This window comes from Trichomycterus rosablanca, chromosome 5 (assembly GCF_030014385.1).
Source record: "Trichomycterus rosablanca isolate fTriRos1 chromosome 5, fTriRos1.hap1, whole genome shotgun sequence".
Classification (NCBI taxonomy): Eukaryota; Metazoa; Chordata; class Actinopteri; order Siluriformes; family Trichomycteridae; genus Trichomycterus; species Trichomycterus rosablanca.
Window position 1 is genome coordinate 47,369,029 of NC_085992.1, and position 17,433 is coordinate 47,386,461.

Below are 17,433 nucleotides of genomic sequence, written 5' to 3' on the forward strand. Positions count from 1 at the left end.
GTGCAGAAGTGGTGTTGGATTCAGGATGTGGAAACCCAGGGCATCTGAGTGGTGAGTCTGGAGAGTTCACCAGTGGAAATTACCCCTACGGCTACGAAAGCGGCAAGAGCTGCAGCTGGACCATCACTGTGGACAGCAAGAAGGTAGGCAAGGTTTTCCGGACATGCACTTAATTAGGTGCACCTATCTGGTATGCAGATTAGATTGATTATTTTATACACTGATCGACCATAACATTAAAACACCTCCTTGTTTCTACACTCACTGTCCATTTGATCAGCTCCACTTACCATATAGAAGTACTTTGTAGTTCTACAATTACTGACTGTAGTCCATCTATTTCTCTGCATGCTTTGTTAGCCCCCTTTCATGCTGTTCTTCTTCAATGGTCAGGACCCCCACAGGACCACCACAGAGCAGTTATTATTTGGGTAGTGGATCATTCTCAGCACTGCAGTGACACTGACATGGTGGTGGTGTGTTAGTGTGTGTTGTGCTGGTATGAGTGGATCAGACACCGTAATGTTGATGGAGTTTTTAAACACCTCACTGTCACTGCTGGACTGAGAATAGTCCACCAACCAAAAATATCCAGCCAACAGCACCCCGTGGGCAGCGTCCTGTGACTACTGATGAAGATCTAGAAGATGACTGACTCAAACAGAAGCAATAGATGAGCGATCGTCTCTGACTTTACATCTACAAGGTGGACCAACTAGGTAGGAGTGTCTAATAGAGTGGACAGTGAATGGACACGGTATTTAAAAACTCCAGCAGTGCTGCTGTGTCTGATCCACTCATACCAGCACAACACACACTAACACACCACCACCATGTCAGTGCAGTGCAGCACTGCAGTGCTGAGAATGATCCACCACCCAAATAATACCTGCTCTGTAGTGGTCTTGGGAGAGTCCTGACCACTGAGGAACAGCATGAAAGGGGGTAACAAAGCATGCAGAGAAATAGATGGACTACAGTCAGTAATTGTAGAACTACAAAGTGCTTCTATATGGTAAGTAGAGCTGATATAAATGGACAGTGAGTGTAGAAACAAGGAGGTGGTTTTAATGTTATGGCTGATCGGTGATTAACTTAATAAGGATACAATTACTGACTGTAGCCTGTCTGTGACTGTGGCCCATCTGTTGCTCTGTACAGCTTCACCCCATGTACCCCATTCATCAACCAGAAGAGACCCCCATAATTAGGGCCTTACTAAATCACGGGGAAATGTGCACTAATCTTTTTTGTATCTCCAGGTAATCAATTTGTGGTTCCACGACTTCTCTTTGGAGGATTCGAACACATGCAGTTCTGACTCCCTGACACTTAGAGACGAGTCAGGAATTATTGGTGAGAATCCCATGATAATCTATCACTGTGTAATGTTTTGAGGAGATTTTTCCTCCACTGGTGTAGACTGGAAGTGAGAGAAAATCATTCAGCTGGGGAATACCTGCCCACACGTATCGATCATCCACAGCCTCGGCTTTCACAAACACCGCTCTGTGCTGATGAAGGGATTTATTATGCATCTGTCTTCAATCTGCCAGGGAAATGAGGCTTTAGATCAGGTCATGACAGGCTTCGCTTTTTCTGCAAAGAGAAACTTACACCAGTATACCAGCTTAAAGCCCTTACTCATTATAGATTACAGTTATTCATTAGCAGTTCTTTTATTGCGTTAATTTTTCTTCTTTTTCTCCCAACTCCTAGTAGTCGTGTTTATTATCTCATTTCAGTTGACACCCATGATGGCTAAATAGTGTTGCAGGCTCGTACATCTAAAGCCACCATGTATTTATTTCCACTGGACAGTGGCTGGTTTCCCCAGTGACCACTAAACACATGAAGGATCATGCCAAGCTCTTTGTATTTCTTCTCTCCTCATGCTAAGTCCCTTGACCAGACAATAGTCATTACAGTTACAACAGAAGGGAACTGACTTACTGGTCGTGTCCCTCAGATCTTCAACTGTGCCTGAACAGCATCTGAAAACTAGAGGGTGTCACGAATCCAGCATCTCTGAGCTCCTGAAGCTCCCAGCCATGTTTATGTGCCACACCCCTGTCTCGGGGAGCACATGGTTGGGATGGTCTTGTTTTTGGTTCCAGTTTGATGCCCCTTCACTATGATTGGTCAATGTACACTGATCAGCCATAACATTAAAACCACCTCCTTGTTTTTACACTCACTGTCCATTTTATCAGCTCCACTTACCATATAGAAGCACTTTGTAGTTCTACAATTACTGACTGTAGTCCATCTGTTTCTCTACATACCTTTTTAGTCCTCTTTCACCCTGTTCTTCAATGGTCAGGACCCCCACAGGACCACCACAGAGTAGGTATTACTTGGGTGGTGAATCACTCTCAGCACTGCAGTGACACTGACATGCTGGAGTTTTTAAACACCTCACTGTCACTGCTGGACTGAGAATAGTCCACCAACCAAAAATATATCCAGCCAACAACGCCCCGTGGGCAGCATCCTGTGACCACTGATGAAGGTCTAGAAGATGACCAACTCAAACAGCAGCAATAGATGAGCGACCGTCTCTGACTTTACTTCTACAAGGTGGACCAACTAGGTAGGAGTGTCTAATACAGTGGACAGTGAGTGGACACGGTATTTAAAAACTCCAACAGTGCTGCTGTGTCTGCTTAATTAAAAGAGCATCAGGCACTGATGTTGATGAGAAAGCCTGGCTCACACACAGTATTCCAGCTCATGCTGAAGGTGTTCACTGGGATTAGTCTCAGACCACTCGAGTGTATCCATACCGAACTCATTATACATTGTTTTTATGGCCATAATTTTTAATAAAATGATAATATAATGAATTTTCCTCTGCTAGTGTGACTAAAACACCTGAAATTAGGAAGTGTCCAAATACATTTGGCAATATAGTGTAGTTTAATTTGTGGGAGGTTGATACTAGTCACATTTAGAAATAGGCCACTTAGGCGGTCACTAACTCATGAATTATTGATCACCATCTCTAACACCCACACATACACAAGCTCACTCAAGCCCTGTAGCTGCAGTCCTCTTTACGCCAAGGCTAAGAAGATTGCACTTTGATATCACGTCCAGCTTTGGTCCCCCACCATTCTGAATTCTGGGTCACTTATTTTTTCACAGTAAATGATAAATCTTGACTGTGGATACAGTACATTGGGGTAATATGTACCTAAAGGCAACATATCTTAAGAAAATAAGTTTTATTTTAATGCAGCGGTAGATCAGAGTAAATCACATTCAGTTCTTAAATAAACCACAGACCAGCTTTCTGTTTCTTTAGTGGCTCATGTCACTTTGCTCACAAGTGAGATAAATCCACTGTGATTTTAGTAACGATCAAATTACATTTTGGATTTTTACTGGCCTGGACAAAATGTTTCTCTGCATAATATAAACCAATACAAATAAAGATTAAAGTTAAGACCAAAATCAAATTTATTTATGTAGCGCTATATACAATGGGCATTGTCTTAAAGCCATTTTGCAGAATCCAGGACCAACAGACCAAAAAAAACCCTATTGAGCAAGCTGAGGGCGACAGTGGCAAGGAAAAACTCCCTTAAAATTACAGGAAGAAACCTTGAGAGAAACCAGACTCAGCAGGGACCCCCATCCTTTTTGGGTGGTCTGGAGGATACTTTAAATAAACATGATTTACACAAATCATACAAACACAAAATTAAATTGAACTGAAAGTTATAACTAGCAAAAAAATAATGTGAGTTCTTCATTGTTCAGTCCAGTCTGTGATAAAGTCTGTTGTAAGTTCTGGACATTTTTGGTGCAAACTCACCAGGTTCCCATCCCATCTAGCAGGAGCAGCATTGCAGGCACTGAAGTCTCAACTTGCCGTCTTTAACCTCGAGAGGGTGAACAGGTTTCCGTCAGAACCATCTCGGGGTAAAACAACAGAAGATGTAGTTACAATGTGAAATTGTTAAGAGTAAAATGTCAGTTTTGCAGAGAGTAGCTTTAGACTCCGGCACCACTAATTATTACAGCATAACTAAGAGTAAATAAATATGTTTTTAATCTAGACTTGAACATAGAGACTGTCTCTGCGTCCCGGACAGAGGAAAATGCTTTTCCACCAGCTGTGATCGTTTTAATTCTAGGAACTATAAGTAACCCTGCAAAATGACATTTCTTTAAACATATTGGTCCACCAGAACAGCTTTACCAGTCGTAACAAAACTGGGGTGCCTTGCTTTCAAAATCATTCTTCACTTGGAGTTTAAATAGTGGTGGAAAGATTATGGATTTATGAATTGAGATCTGGTGACTGGTTCTTCTTGTTGTTTTAGTGGTGTTTAGTTATGACAACAGTATAAGTTAACAGTTTGGGCTTTCTTTCTAACTGTTTATAGGGGTGGATTGGCAGGTCACTTGGATCACCATTACTAATAGTTTGCAGGGGAAATAGAGGCGCAGACGACTGTCTGTGGCATTTTCTTTAATTAGACATTCTCTGTTTCTCATTAGTGGTAATGCGCTGCAGCTGGTAGAGCCCTTTTTCGGAAGGAACTCAGTCAGTGTTGCAGTGCCCTTTGACCATCATGGAATAACTGTCTTGGATGGGCAGGGTGCCTTTAGAGGTGGAATGATTCCACCCTTTTAAATGAAGACCCACAGACGAATCCTCATTGGCGTGGACTGTGTCAGCGATGGAGTGACTGCCCTGCTCCTTTTTATTTGCCTCCCAGCATAAACTGAGCTCCTCTTAATAAGTTATTACACACTGGTGGATTGAGTAGCTAGTGCTGTGGTAACTCAGTTTCCACCCATTTCCTTTCATGTTATTTTTTTCATACTTTCCTTTTTGGTTGTGCATTTTGCTGAAGGCGAAATGTGAGACAAGCTCTTGGTCACCTTTGTTGAGGACAGCGTAGGCTTATATCCCTATCAGTTCTATCGTCTCACGCTTTGGGCTGCAGATTTTATTTACCTTTTTTGCTTCATTTATTTCAGTTAAAGTAGAATTAAGCCTGTCTTATGCACAATTTTAAACTCGCAGAAAGCAGCACAATAAGCCTTTAAGCAGCCAGTAACATTAAAATTAAATTAAATTGTGTTTAAAACCAGCAGACATGAAGCTGTGTTTTAAACCACATCCTATCACACTAACGAGTTTGTCAGCATTTGCACAATTTAAGTTTGTGGTTTAGTTTGTGATGTCACCTAAGTACACTCAAAAGTGATAATATATTTATATAATATAATATTTCTCTATTTAACTTTGATAGCTGACCTACAAGAGTTTATCTTCTTATTTTTTGTATATACTAATGCTTGTATGCTTAGCTTTTCTTATTTCTTATGATTTTTTCTATGCACCAATCACTTTAAACACCTGTGACCTGGTGCTGCCTTTTTCTGCTGCTATACTTTGAATCATGCACTTTAGATCCACATAAAGCTGCTGTAGTTCCTGTGCAATACTTGTGTAATACTTGTGAATGTAAATGTAAATATTTAAAATTCATGTCTTAATTATTTCTTCTAGTTTTTTAAGTCCCCCCCCCCCTTTTTTCTCCCCCTTTAGCGCAGCCAATTGTTCAATTTGCATCGTGCTTCCTCTCTGTCTATGCCAAACCCTGCCCTGACCGAGGAGATCGAAGCTAACCCATATCCCCTCCGAAACATGGGCAGCAGCCAGATGTATCTTTGCCACCCACACATTGATGAGTTTGGTGCCACCTAGCGTTGCGTGCGGAGAGACACACCCTAAAGGCACTCTTCCCCATCTCTGTGCAGGCGCCTCTAATCAGCAGACAGAGGTCGTAATCGCATTCTGACAGAAAGAGACCCACATCCGGTTCTTTGTCCCACCCCCAACTGAGCAACCGGCCAATCGTTGCTCATACAGCCGCCCAACTTCGAACCGGTGAAGCAGAGCTGGATTCGATACGGTGTATCTGGAATCCAGCTCTGGTTGCAGCGTGTCTTTTTACCGCTGCGCCACCTGAGCGGCTAGTTTTTTAAGTCTTACGTTTTATTTTATACTTAACATAGTTTTTTTGCTATTTATATTTTATATTTTATTATGTTACACACACCGAGACCTAAGTAACTGCATTTCGTTCTAATCATGTACATGGTTTTGAATGACAACAAAGCTGAGTCTGAGTTTTTAATGCTACAACCTCATTGCTGGGAAAATAAAATAAAGAAATGTAGTCTGATTTCATGCAGTTATCTAATATTGCTTAATTTTTAATTTGATTTATTTTATTCTACAGGAAAATACTGTGGTAAATCTGTGCCAAAGCCGGTGGTGTCACTGGGAAACCGCTTGGTGGTTTATTTTGACACCAACGACAGAAAAACAGAGAAAGGATTTAGAGCTGCATACCGTGCTGTGGATCCTGAAATGGTTACAGGTAATTACACTGATTTATAATACATCCTAAAATGAATAGAAATGCACTAATCCTATTTATATTCACATTTAATTATATGATAATTTGATTAAACCTACTAATACTGGATAGGAAGGATTAAAATCTCATATTTATATTTTCTAGTCTACGTCTATGTCAGTTTTGTTTAGTTTGTTTCATGTGCGCACTTGGTATTGTGTCAATCAACTTCACAAGTATTTACTGAATAAAATGCCTCAGTGGATCTGATTGGTTATTACTCTTTCAATACCAAAAGTTCACCCTGATTTCATTAAAGATTCAGACAAATGTAAAAATGCATGATTAATATGGTTAAATGTTATTATTGCAATGCCTCTAACACTAACCCTAATCATTCTAAGCTATTCACATATAATAAGTTGCACGTGTTAAACTTTAGCCCCTTAATGTCAATGTAAATATCAGAATATCTTTAATAGAATGTTGGCTGCACACATACACTACGGTTACATGAAATCTGCCATATATAGCCCACATATAATGAATTTGACATATAATGAAAAATATTTACTGGTGATTGATTTATATATATTTTTTATTACAAACTCATTAATGGTTTACAAACAGATACTTTTCTGTATCTGGCATTAGTTTGCATAACAAGCCTAATTACTTGAATCTCTGGGTAAATCCAGAGGGATTGACAGCAGTAGCTCTATTTCATACCAGCGCTGACCTAGAAATTCAGGAGCTGCATCAGTGCGAAACCAAAAGATGACAGGATTCAGATATCTCTCGGGTTTCAGACAGTTAAACCATCCCTGCCTCCTCTCTATCTGCCTCTTCGTCTACCTGCTCTAATTCTGTGTCTCCTTCTCCGTCCAGAAATAGTCGGGGCTGGTGGCCTTCTGCAAGGTGAACAAGGAGAGCTGGGGACCCCCGGTTTCCCAGAGAAGAACTATGAGAATGGAGTTGTTTACCAGGTTTTATTGTGTCTTTTTTCTTATATTTTCTTGTTTGGTAAGCTTTTGGCTTTTATATCGCTGGTGGACTGAGAAGCTGGTCGAAGTATATACAGACACAGCAGCGCTGCTGGAGTTTTTAAATACCGTGTCCACTCACTGTCCACTCTATTAGACACTCCTACCCAGTTGGTCCACTTTGTAGATGTAAAGTCAGAGACAATCGCTCATCTATTGCTGCTGTTTGAGTTGGTCATCTTCTAGACCTTCATCAGTGATCACAGGACGCTGCTGACAGGATGCTGTTGGCTGGATATTTTTGGTTGGTGGACTATTCTCTGTCCAGCAGTGACAGTGAGGTGTTTAAAAACTCCATCAGTGCTGCTGTGTCTTATCCACTCATACCAGCACAACACACACTAACACACCACCACCATGTCAGTGATACTGCAGTGCTGAGAATCTAAATAATACCTGCTCTGTAGTGGTCCTGTGGGGGTCTTGACCATTGAAAAACAGAGTAAAAGGAGGTTAAAAAAAGTATGCAGAGAAACACATGAACTACAGTCAGTAATTGTAGAACTACAAAGTGCTTCTATATGGTAAGTGGAGCTGATAAAATGAACAGTGAGTGTAGAAACAAGGAGGTGGTTTTAATGTTATGGCTGATCGGTGAAAAATGTCTCAGTCATGTGACAGTATTGTGTGCTGATCTGACTAGTCAATTGTGTATTTTATGAACTATTTTCACTATTTAATGTGCAGTATTAATATTAGAAATTAAATGCCACATCACTGTCAGTGCTTGTAATGATGAAACACAACGTTTCAAGGCAAGAGACTGTGAAGCAAAAAAAAGAACAGATGGCAGCAACTCAATTCAGCTTCACATCTTCTACATCTGACGGCTGGAATCTTAAGTGGCTGAGTAATTTTACCTGGCTAATTTATTAATAATACAGAATGTTTATTTATTTTTTGGTTATGGTCTTTAAAGTCAGGCAAGAAATCAGCTGGCAACAATCTCTACTAGACATAAAATATGTAGATATACACCGATTAGGCATAACATTATGACCACCTTCCTAATATTGTGTTGGCCCCCCTTTTGCTACCCCATACACAACAAACTGTGCTGCTCTGTGTGTTCTGACCCCTTTCTATCAGAACCAGCATGAACTTCTTCAGCAGTTTGAGCCACAGTAGCTCGTCTGTTGGTTCAGACCACACGGGCCAGCCTTCGCTCCCCCCGTGCATCAATGAGCCTTGGCCGCCCAAACCCTGTTGCCGGTTTACCACTGTTCCTTCCTTGGACCACTTTTGATAGATACTGACCACTGCAGACCGGGAACACCCCACAAGAGCTGCAGTTTTGGAGATGCTCTGACCCAGTCATCTAGTCATCACATTTTTCCTGCTTCTAATATAAATTTTGAGGATAAAATGTTCACTTGCTGCCTAATATATCCCCCCCACTAACAGGTGCTGTGATGAAGAGATAATCAGTGTTATTCACTTCACCTGTAAGTGGTCATAATGTTATGCCTGGTTGGTGTATTATTTATTTGTTTCTCATACACGTGCAATACAAAGACCTTCTATTTCATTACAGTTAAAATGAAATTATGAAAGTTATGATTATAGACTTCATGACAGTGCTGCTGTAACTGGCCCACCTGCTGAATAGACGAGCAGTGGTGTGGATTACTGCATCATGCCTACCTGCCATGCCATTATGGCCGGCAGAGACATAGAGTTGCAGATATCCCGGCTCTGCCTGTCAGCTGGGCTGAGCGGCCACATGAACAACGATTGGCCTGTTGTTCAGATAGGGTGGGATATTAAGCCGGGTAGGGTCTCTCTCATAACTTATGACAACTATGCAACTATGACCTCTGCTGGCTGATTGATGGCACCTGCACAGAGATAGGAAAAGAGTGCTGTAAGGGTGTGTCTCTCCGTACACAGTGCTGATCCACATTGCACTCGTCAAAGTGTAGGTGACAAAATGCATACGGCTGCTGCCCACGTGTCAGAGGGGGCATGGGTTAGCTTTGTTCTCCTCAATCAGAGTGAAGATCGGCATTGGTGGAGAGGAAGCATGAGGCAGTTGGGTAATTTGGCGCGCTTAAAGGGAGAGAATGCATAAACAAAATGTAAAAAAAAAAAAAATACAGTATAATAAATACAAAGGCCTACAATACATACAGAAGACAGTTCTGTGTTCTATTGATATTTTTGCCAGGAACTGAACTGGGAGCTGTCTTTAGCTGCCTGGATGCAGATGGCATCAGGTGTTGGAGTGACAGTCTGCCTTTGTATCCTTGTTACTTTAACTGAGTTCCCTTGCTTTGTTCTTATTTCAAGAGCTTGGTGGTGGATTGAGTAGCTGGCACTGCTGGCTGCAGTTCGCATTCTTTCTTTTCCTTATGTAGCCCTTTCTCCTTTTTTTGTGTAGTCTTGAATTTCACTGGGGGTTTATCAATATCCCCTTATGGGGGGAGGACATTGTCATCTGTGATTTGCTGGGGGCAGCTTATGCTCGTGACCTTGTGGGTTAAACATTTGTGTAAGTTCTCTTTTTCTTGTCAAGTACATGTAGTGTGGGGATCTCTACTCTGACAAACACACTGGCCTATTTGTTCTATCTTCTCTCTGCTTTGGGTTAGGAAATTTAGTCATGTTTTCTTTGACATGTTTGATTATGGAGTTTTGGAGCCTCCCAGCACCTTCATAGCTCCATCTGGCCAGGAAAATTGCAGACACCGGCTAATCTGCAGTCAGTCTGGCAAGCTCCGCCACAAGAGCACGAAAGATTAACAGACTGCTGCACCACAGTGACATACGGGTGCATACAGCACAGGATTATCAGCCTCACTAATACTGTCACAGGCTTTATAATTAGATGGATATTACTATGTGTGTGTGTGTGTGTGTGTGTGTGTGTGTGTGTGTGTGTGTGTGTGTGTGTGTGTGTGTGTGTGTGTGTGTGTGTGTGTGTAAATAAGAGGCAGATTGGTTTAGTGATTAAAGTAATGGGCCAGCAGTTGTTGAGCGATATGCCCAATTCCCAGGTGAGGGTTTTGTATATATACAGAAAATTGTTGGCATGACCCTGGTCTGGACATTTCAGCCCTTCAGCTGTCTACACGAGCACAGCATCTGCTCACTGTCTGACCCTTGATGCAGCAGACAATGTCAGAACAAACTTGTCTATGCCTGAGCATTTATCACATTGCAATAATGTAACATTTCCTACCTGACACTGTGTTCATAAAGTCAAGGGTATAAATTTAAAAATCGAAATGAAATGTTAATAATAGATTTGAGCGGCTATAAGTAGCTCTGTAGATTTTAACAAGAAATTTTGTTAACTGTTTCATGTATTTTTAATAGATGCAGTCAAACACTGAATTGTAATGTGAATTATAATCAATACTAAAACATTAGGAGGTTATGTCATAAAGTTAATAGCCAAAATAGAAGTTTTAATGTTTACCTACATATTTATACCCAAGCTGGAATTGCTTCCAACCAAAATTTGTAAAAACTAACAATATATATATATATACGTATATATATATACTGTATATATACTGTATATGTATATATATATATATATATATATATATATATATATATATATATATATATATATATATATAAAATACTGATTATCTCTTCATCACAGCACCTGTAAGTAGGTGGGATATATTAGGCAAGCAAGTGAACATTTTATCCTCAAAGTTGATGTTAGAAGCAGGAAAAATGGACGAGCGTGAGGATTTGAGTGAGTTTGACGAGGGCCAAATCGTGATGACTCGACGACTGGGTCAGAGCATCTCCAAAACTGCAGCTCTTGTGGGGTGTTCCCGGTTTGTTCTCAGTTTGTACATGCCATTCTATTGGATTCTGCATTAAGATTACAGTGCTGGAGTCTATCCCAGCTCTTAATGGGCGCAAGGCACACAGCTACACCCTGGACAGGGTGCCAGTCCATCGCAGGGAAGACACACACATACACACACACACATTTAAGGGCGATTTGATACCTTACTTGCACATCTTTGGACTGTGGGAGGAAACCGGAGCACCCGGAGGAAACCCACACAGACATGGGCAGAACATGCAAATCCACACAGAAAAGACCCAAACTGCTCCACCTTGGAATCAAACCCAGTACTTTTCTCTTGCTGTGAGGTGACAGTGCTACCCACCATGCGGCCACTACTTTACTGCAGTATATCTTAACTCTGCTGTAGAGAACTGCAAAATAATGAAACCCAAAACTTCTCCATAGTTTGTTTAGGCGACATATTTAACTGTTATTCTGTGTAATTTGACTGGGAAGTAAATTAACCAATAATTTCCTTGTGTTAATTCTCAGTGGAGGATTGCGGTGCCTGCTGGAGAGAGGGTTCAACTCAAATTCACAGCCTTCGACCTGGTTCCTGAGTCCTGCTTTGACTATGTAGATGTTTTTGAAGGTGAAACTGATGGTGTTAGTGCCATCAAACTGGGTAAGTCTGTTATACACTGTTTATAAACCCTTAATGAAATGTTAAATGTTTTAATGACATTGCTGCTTGACTCAATTATAAAACAGTGATTCCTGTTAATCTCAGGTCGCTTCTGTGGAAACAAGGTTCCAAATTCAATATTGTCCACTAGTAATGAATTAGTCATTCGATTTAAGAGTGATAACAGTGGGAACGCCAAGGGCTTCAATGCAGTTTACACTGTGGCTCTTGCTTCAACAACTACCATCAAACCCACCACCACCGTTACGCCATCTATCACAACTGCACCAATAGGTAAGTGAACCTGCATTATGTTATGTTTAATATGATCAGACCATACTGGCCTTAAATTAATGCAGCCTTTCCATCATAAAAACTGAGAATTCTATTGATTAAGAAATAAATAAACACTAGCACACTACTACTGAATTTGAATCTAAGCATTTCTAAGTTGGGAGTCTGAACAGATTTGATTGGCTAGTGTCTGGCTGGCTGAAACAGCCTAGCCACAAACCAGAGCCCTATGTTAGTTAAAAATGCAATGCCAACATTTTGCAAAATCCCTTTTCTAACATTTCTTATAAAGCTGCTTCTTATTATTTAAAAGTTCATTTGACTAAAATGAGCCAGGATTATAATTTAGAATGACTCCTTACTATTTAAATTTGCTTTTAAATCTAATAAAAAATTTGATTTTTTTTTTTAACAGATATACACCAACGAGGCATAACATTATGACCACTGACAGGTTAAGTGAATAACACTTATCTCTTCATCACGGCACATGTTAGTGGGGGGGATATATTAGGCAGCAAGTGAACATTTTATCATCAAAGTTGATGTTAGAAGCAGAAAAAATAGGCAAGTGTGAGAATTTTAGCGAGTTTGATGAGGGCCAAATTGTGATGGCTAGACGACTGTGTCAGAGCATCTCCAAAACTGCAGCTGTTGTGGGGTGTTCCCGGTCTGCAGTGGTCAGTATCTATGAATAGTGGTCCAAGGAAGGAACAGTGATAAACCGGCGACAGGGTCATGGGCAGCCAAGGCTCATTGATGCACGTGGAGAGTGAAGGCTGGCCCGTGTGGTCTGATCCAACAGACGAGCTACTGTAGCTCAAACTGCTGAAGAAGTTAATGATGGTTCTGATAGAAAGGTGTCAGAATACACAGAGCAGCACAGTTTGTTGTGTATGGGGCAGCAAAAGGGGGATCAACACAATAGTGGGATCATAATGTTATGCCTGGTCGGTGTATATTTTATCTATCTTAAAATTATACAATGATTTTGTGTAGGGTAAAAGTATTATTGGAGCACAGAAATTCAATTTGCACTTATAATTTAACCCTCACTGGGAAATTCAGATTTTCTGAAAATACAGATCGGAACTTGTTTAAATGGTTGTAAGGTGGGTGCTCATGTAACAAGCACACATATACCTTGTTTTCCCTGATAAAACAGTGTGTCAAAGCCCACATTTCCATTCTGAATAATGATTGGCTGTATGATGGGGTATTTACTTGGATGAAGGAATGAAAGCAGTAGCTGCAGTAGGGAAATGGTTGCTTTTTGATTTTTCTACATATTGAAATTTAGTGTTTATAGAGTTGACTATGTCATTTAGTGACACTCTGTGTTCCTCATGCCAATTACACACCCCTAAAACATGCCAGTGGGTGCATTGGCTAATTACCAATGGGTGTGAATAAGTAAGTGAGCAGGTAAGTAAGTGCATGTGTGTATCCCTGTTTATTCCTACTGTATCTTTTTTCTCATTGTGCTGATCTGTATAAATGTTTCCATAACACAAAAAAACTTGGCTTATATTTGGCTAATATTCCTGCACTGTGTCTGCAGAATCTGGCTGTGGCTCCCCAGGCCATCAGTCTGGTAGGAAAGGTGAGGTCCATTCGATGTCTTTCCCGAACCCCTATCCTGCAAATCTAAGCTGTTCCTGGAACATCAGTGTGCCTGAGGGCTTCCTGGTCAAAGTGCACATCAAAGATTTGGGCATTGTTGGTGAAACAGGACAGTGCGGTGGGGACAAACTTATGGTTTCTGACAGCCAGCAGTCACTGGGTAAGGTCATGTTTTTATATAATCAACAAATATTTAACAGTGGTTTCTATCCTTGTCCTACAAAGACTGAGATATCTTGAATCTGTTTATACTATTATGCACTATAGACAGTTAACCTCAATTATTGGTAATTTTGCATTGAGACATGTTCTTTATAAACTGATTGACAATTTTTTTATTAAGTTTGGCACAACTGTGGTTTGGTTAGCTATGACTTGCTAGAATGGGTTGATCCTCCTTTAAACCCAATCATGAGTCCCTTACCTGTCACCAACTCACCTGCTTACTGTGAAACATTTCATATATTTACCAAATAAATGACAATCTAACAATTTCTCTTGGTCCCTCAACACATCAGTCCTGGTCAGAAAGGCACAACAGCGCCTTTACTTTATACGAAGACTCAAGAAAGCCCACTTGTGTCCCAGAATACTTGTGGACTTTTACGCTGTACAATTGAGAGCTTTCTAACAAACTGCATCTCTGTGTGGTATGGCAACTGACCGGAAAGCTCTCCAGCGGGTGGTTAAAAAGGCCCAACGCATCCCCGGCACCCAGTTACCCACCATACAGGACATTTATTACAAACGGTGCATGGGCAGAGCGAGGAACATTATCAAGGACATTTCTCATCCCAACCGTGGACTTTTCACCCTGCTGGCAGGCGTTACAGGAGCCTCGGCTCTCGCACCAGTAGACTAAGGAAGAGCTTTTTCCCAGAGGCTGTAACCCTGTTGAACTCTACCACACCACTTTAAAAATATCACTGCACCCTGGATTGCACTGAACTCTTGTAATTTTTAACGAGTGTATCATCTCATCTGTGTACATACCATCAGTATTTGCACATTAGCACATGGCACTATTGCACTATTTACACCAGCACAACAATAATGTATATATTGTATATTATCTGCTATAAATCAAATCAAAATCAAATCAAGGTTTATTTGTCACATACATAGTCATACACAGTACAACTGGCAGTGAAATGCTTTAGTGACTGCTCGGCCACAGTAATTACAAAATAGACAAAGTAGACAAATAAATATATATTTATACAAAAAATAGCAATGTTTTTAAAATCTAAAAGTGTAGAAAAATACAAAATACAATACAAAAAATTTTAAAATTGAAATTAAAAAGAAACGTAAATAAATTTAAAATAGAAGCAATTTAAAGTGATCAAGTGTGCGAAAGTGACAACAGTTGTGCAACTGAACATAATACTGTATCTATATTTTGCAACAAAATGCAATAAGAGTGTGAATATTGTACACAAATACAAATCTATATACATGTACACATATACATATACATACATACATATGTGCACACATACATATATATCTATATATACTCATATATATATAAATTTAGATTTGTGCAAATTAGTCCTGAACGCTATTTTGGTTGAGGACCCGAATAGCTTGTGGGAAAAAGCTCCTCCTCATCCTCTCCGTTTTGGCTTTTAAGGCAAGAAAACACTTCCCAGACCGTAACAAAGAAAACAGTCCATTAGTGGGATGACTGGGGTCCTTTACTATCTTCCTGGCCCTTGACCAGCACCATTTCCTGTATATGGGCTGCAGGTCAGGAAGCTCAGTCCGGATGATGCGCTCAGCTGAACGCACCACCCTCTGGAGAGCCTGCCTATGCAGTGGTGCAGGTGTAGAAGTTACGAAGCACCTTGGAGGGTAATTTGAAGTCCCTTAAGCGTCTGAGGTTATCACTTATCTGGTCACTGCTGAGATAAATAATCTCTATCTTTCACTTCTGGTTAGATGCTACTGCATTTCATTGGCTCTGTACTTGTACTCTGCACAGTGACAAAGTTTAATCTAATCTAATTTAATCTAAAGTACAATTAAATGTCAGTCAAAGCATTAAAAGCCATTCATTTGTACTTTTATCACTTAAATGATGCTTAAGAGAATGAAGAAATCACAAATTCTTGTTTTTATTGCTTTTTTTTTTTTTTTTTTTTTTTTTTTTTTAATAAAATGTCCTAACCTTAACCAGAACTAACCTGCATCGGGGTTTATACATTTAGTCATTCTAAAGGTGCAAGTGGCTGAAGGTACAGTACAAGGTTTTGAAATGGGATGTCCAACAAGCTAATGGTCAGGTGCCCATATTGTGTTGATTTGACTTATGGGAAGTGAGAGACACACTGGGATCTTCTCAGTAGCCGTGGAAGCTCCTTCTGCCACTAAGGATCCAAGAAATTGTGAGGATGTGAAGTGTTATAGATTGTTGTCCAGAAATGCACCAGGATTCTCAGCTGTGGAGATAGCAAGTCTGTCTGTGGTGTTTGAGTTCTTTGCAGGATGGTAGAGAAGTCATGGAATCTAATCAGTAAGCATAAAAGAATAGCGTACCAATAACTGATACCTGAGGATGTCTAGTTGTAATCATTGACCACACCTATGGATAATGTACCAGATCTGCTGTATTTTCTCTCTTCACCCTTGTTGTAAATTAATTCTTTTGTAATTGCTGTTATTGGTTTGGATCCAGTACCAGCTCCCAATTTTCTACTTACTGATCACGATTAAGCAATTATTGATTGGGCGGCCTGTGTCTGTATGGATTTTCCCCAGGAACGATGTTTTTCTTTCAGCTCTATAAGACATGACAGTAAGTGAATCAGCTCCTATAAATACCCCTAAGGTTGGATTGATGCCCTGACTATGTTTCCCTCTTTAGTTCAGTGTTGGCAGGATAGGGTCTTCACTCACTGTAAGCCTGACCAGTAAAAACAAGTACTGAAAAGGTCATTTTGAATCTTCTTTGGACTGGTGTAAAGCTTGCTTGGTTTTTAACAGTGTCACCCATGTTCCGGCATCTTTCTTTTAAAATTTGACAGATGGAAGTTTTTATTTGATCCTGACAGAGAGACCACTGTTCTATACTTTTCATTAAAGCAGTCAAACGCACCCTGCTTATATAGATACAAGAAATCAGCAGCTGTAGTTATTAAAATCACTAACAAGGAATTACGCTCATGCCACACAGTTTACTGAAAATTACACTAATTGCTAAATTCTGTAAAACAGGAAAAACTAAAAGCAAAAAGCAGAATACATGACCTGTAGGTGTCAGCAAAACACAAAACTGCTGCTGAAGGAAAGAGTTAGTCAGGTAAATGAACTATGTTGTGAGACCGGGTAACACAGACGATGTTGCTACTGCTGCAGAGGGAGTTTTTGCATTTCACAAAACAAAGCATCACAACAGCTACAGATCAATGAACTGCACGTCTGCCTTGTTAAAAAGTCTTTCCCTGATTCTGAACCGGCGCGAACATTTTTAAGTCAAAATAGATTTTAGCTCAGGTGGCACATCGTACCGAATCTCGGCTCTGCCTTGCCGGCTGAGTGGTGACATGAACAACGATTGGCCTGTTGTTCAGATAGGGGTGAGATTAAGCCGGATGGGGTCTCTCTCTCAGACTAGTGTGATTACGACCTCTGCTGGCTGGT

At 40.4% G+C, this 17,433-nt stretch overlaps 1 protein-coding gene across 1 annotated transcript in view; it reads left to right on the forward strand.

Moving 5' to 3' along the window:
* The window catches only part of zgc:154142 (uncharacterized protein LOC555481 homolog), a 50,669-nt gene that overhangs the window by 6,531 nt on the left and 26,705 nt on the right, over positions 1-17,433 (forward strand). The window contains exons 2-8 of the mRNA XM_062995292.1: positions 7-143; positions 1,263-1,356; positions 6,267-6,407; positions 7,275-7,372; positions 11,739-11,871; positions 11,977-12,165; positions 13,727-13,948. Of these exons, the coding sequence (XP_062851362.1) occupies positions 7-143; positions 1,263-1,356; positions 6,267-6,407; positions 7,275-7,372; positions 11,739-11,871; positions 11,977-12,165; positions 13,727-13,948 (1,014 nt within the window). The remainder of the gene's footprint in view (positions 1-6; positions 144-1,262; positions 1,357-6,266; positions 6,408-7,274; positions 7,373-11,738; positions 11,872-11,976; positions 12,166-13,726; positions 13,949-17,433) is intronic.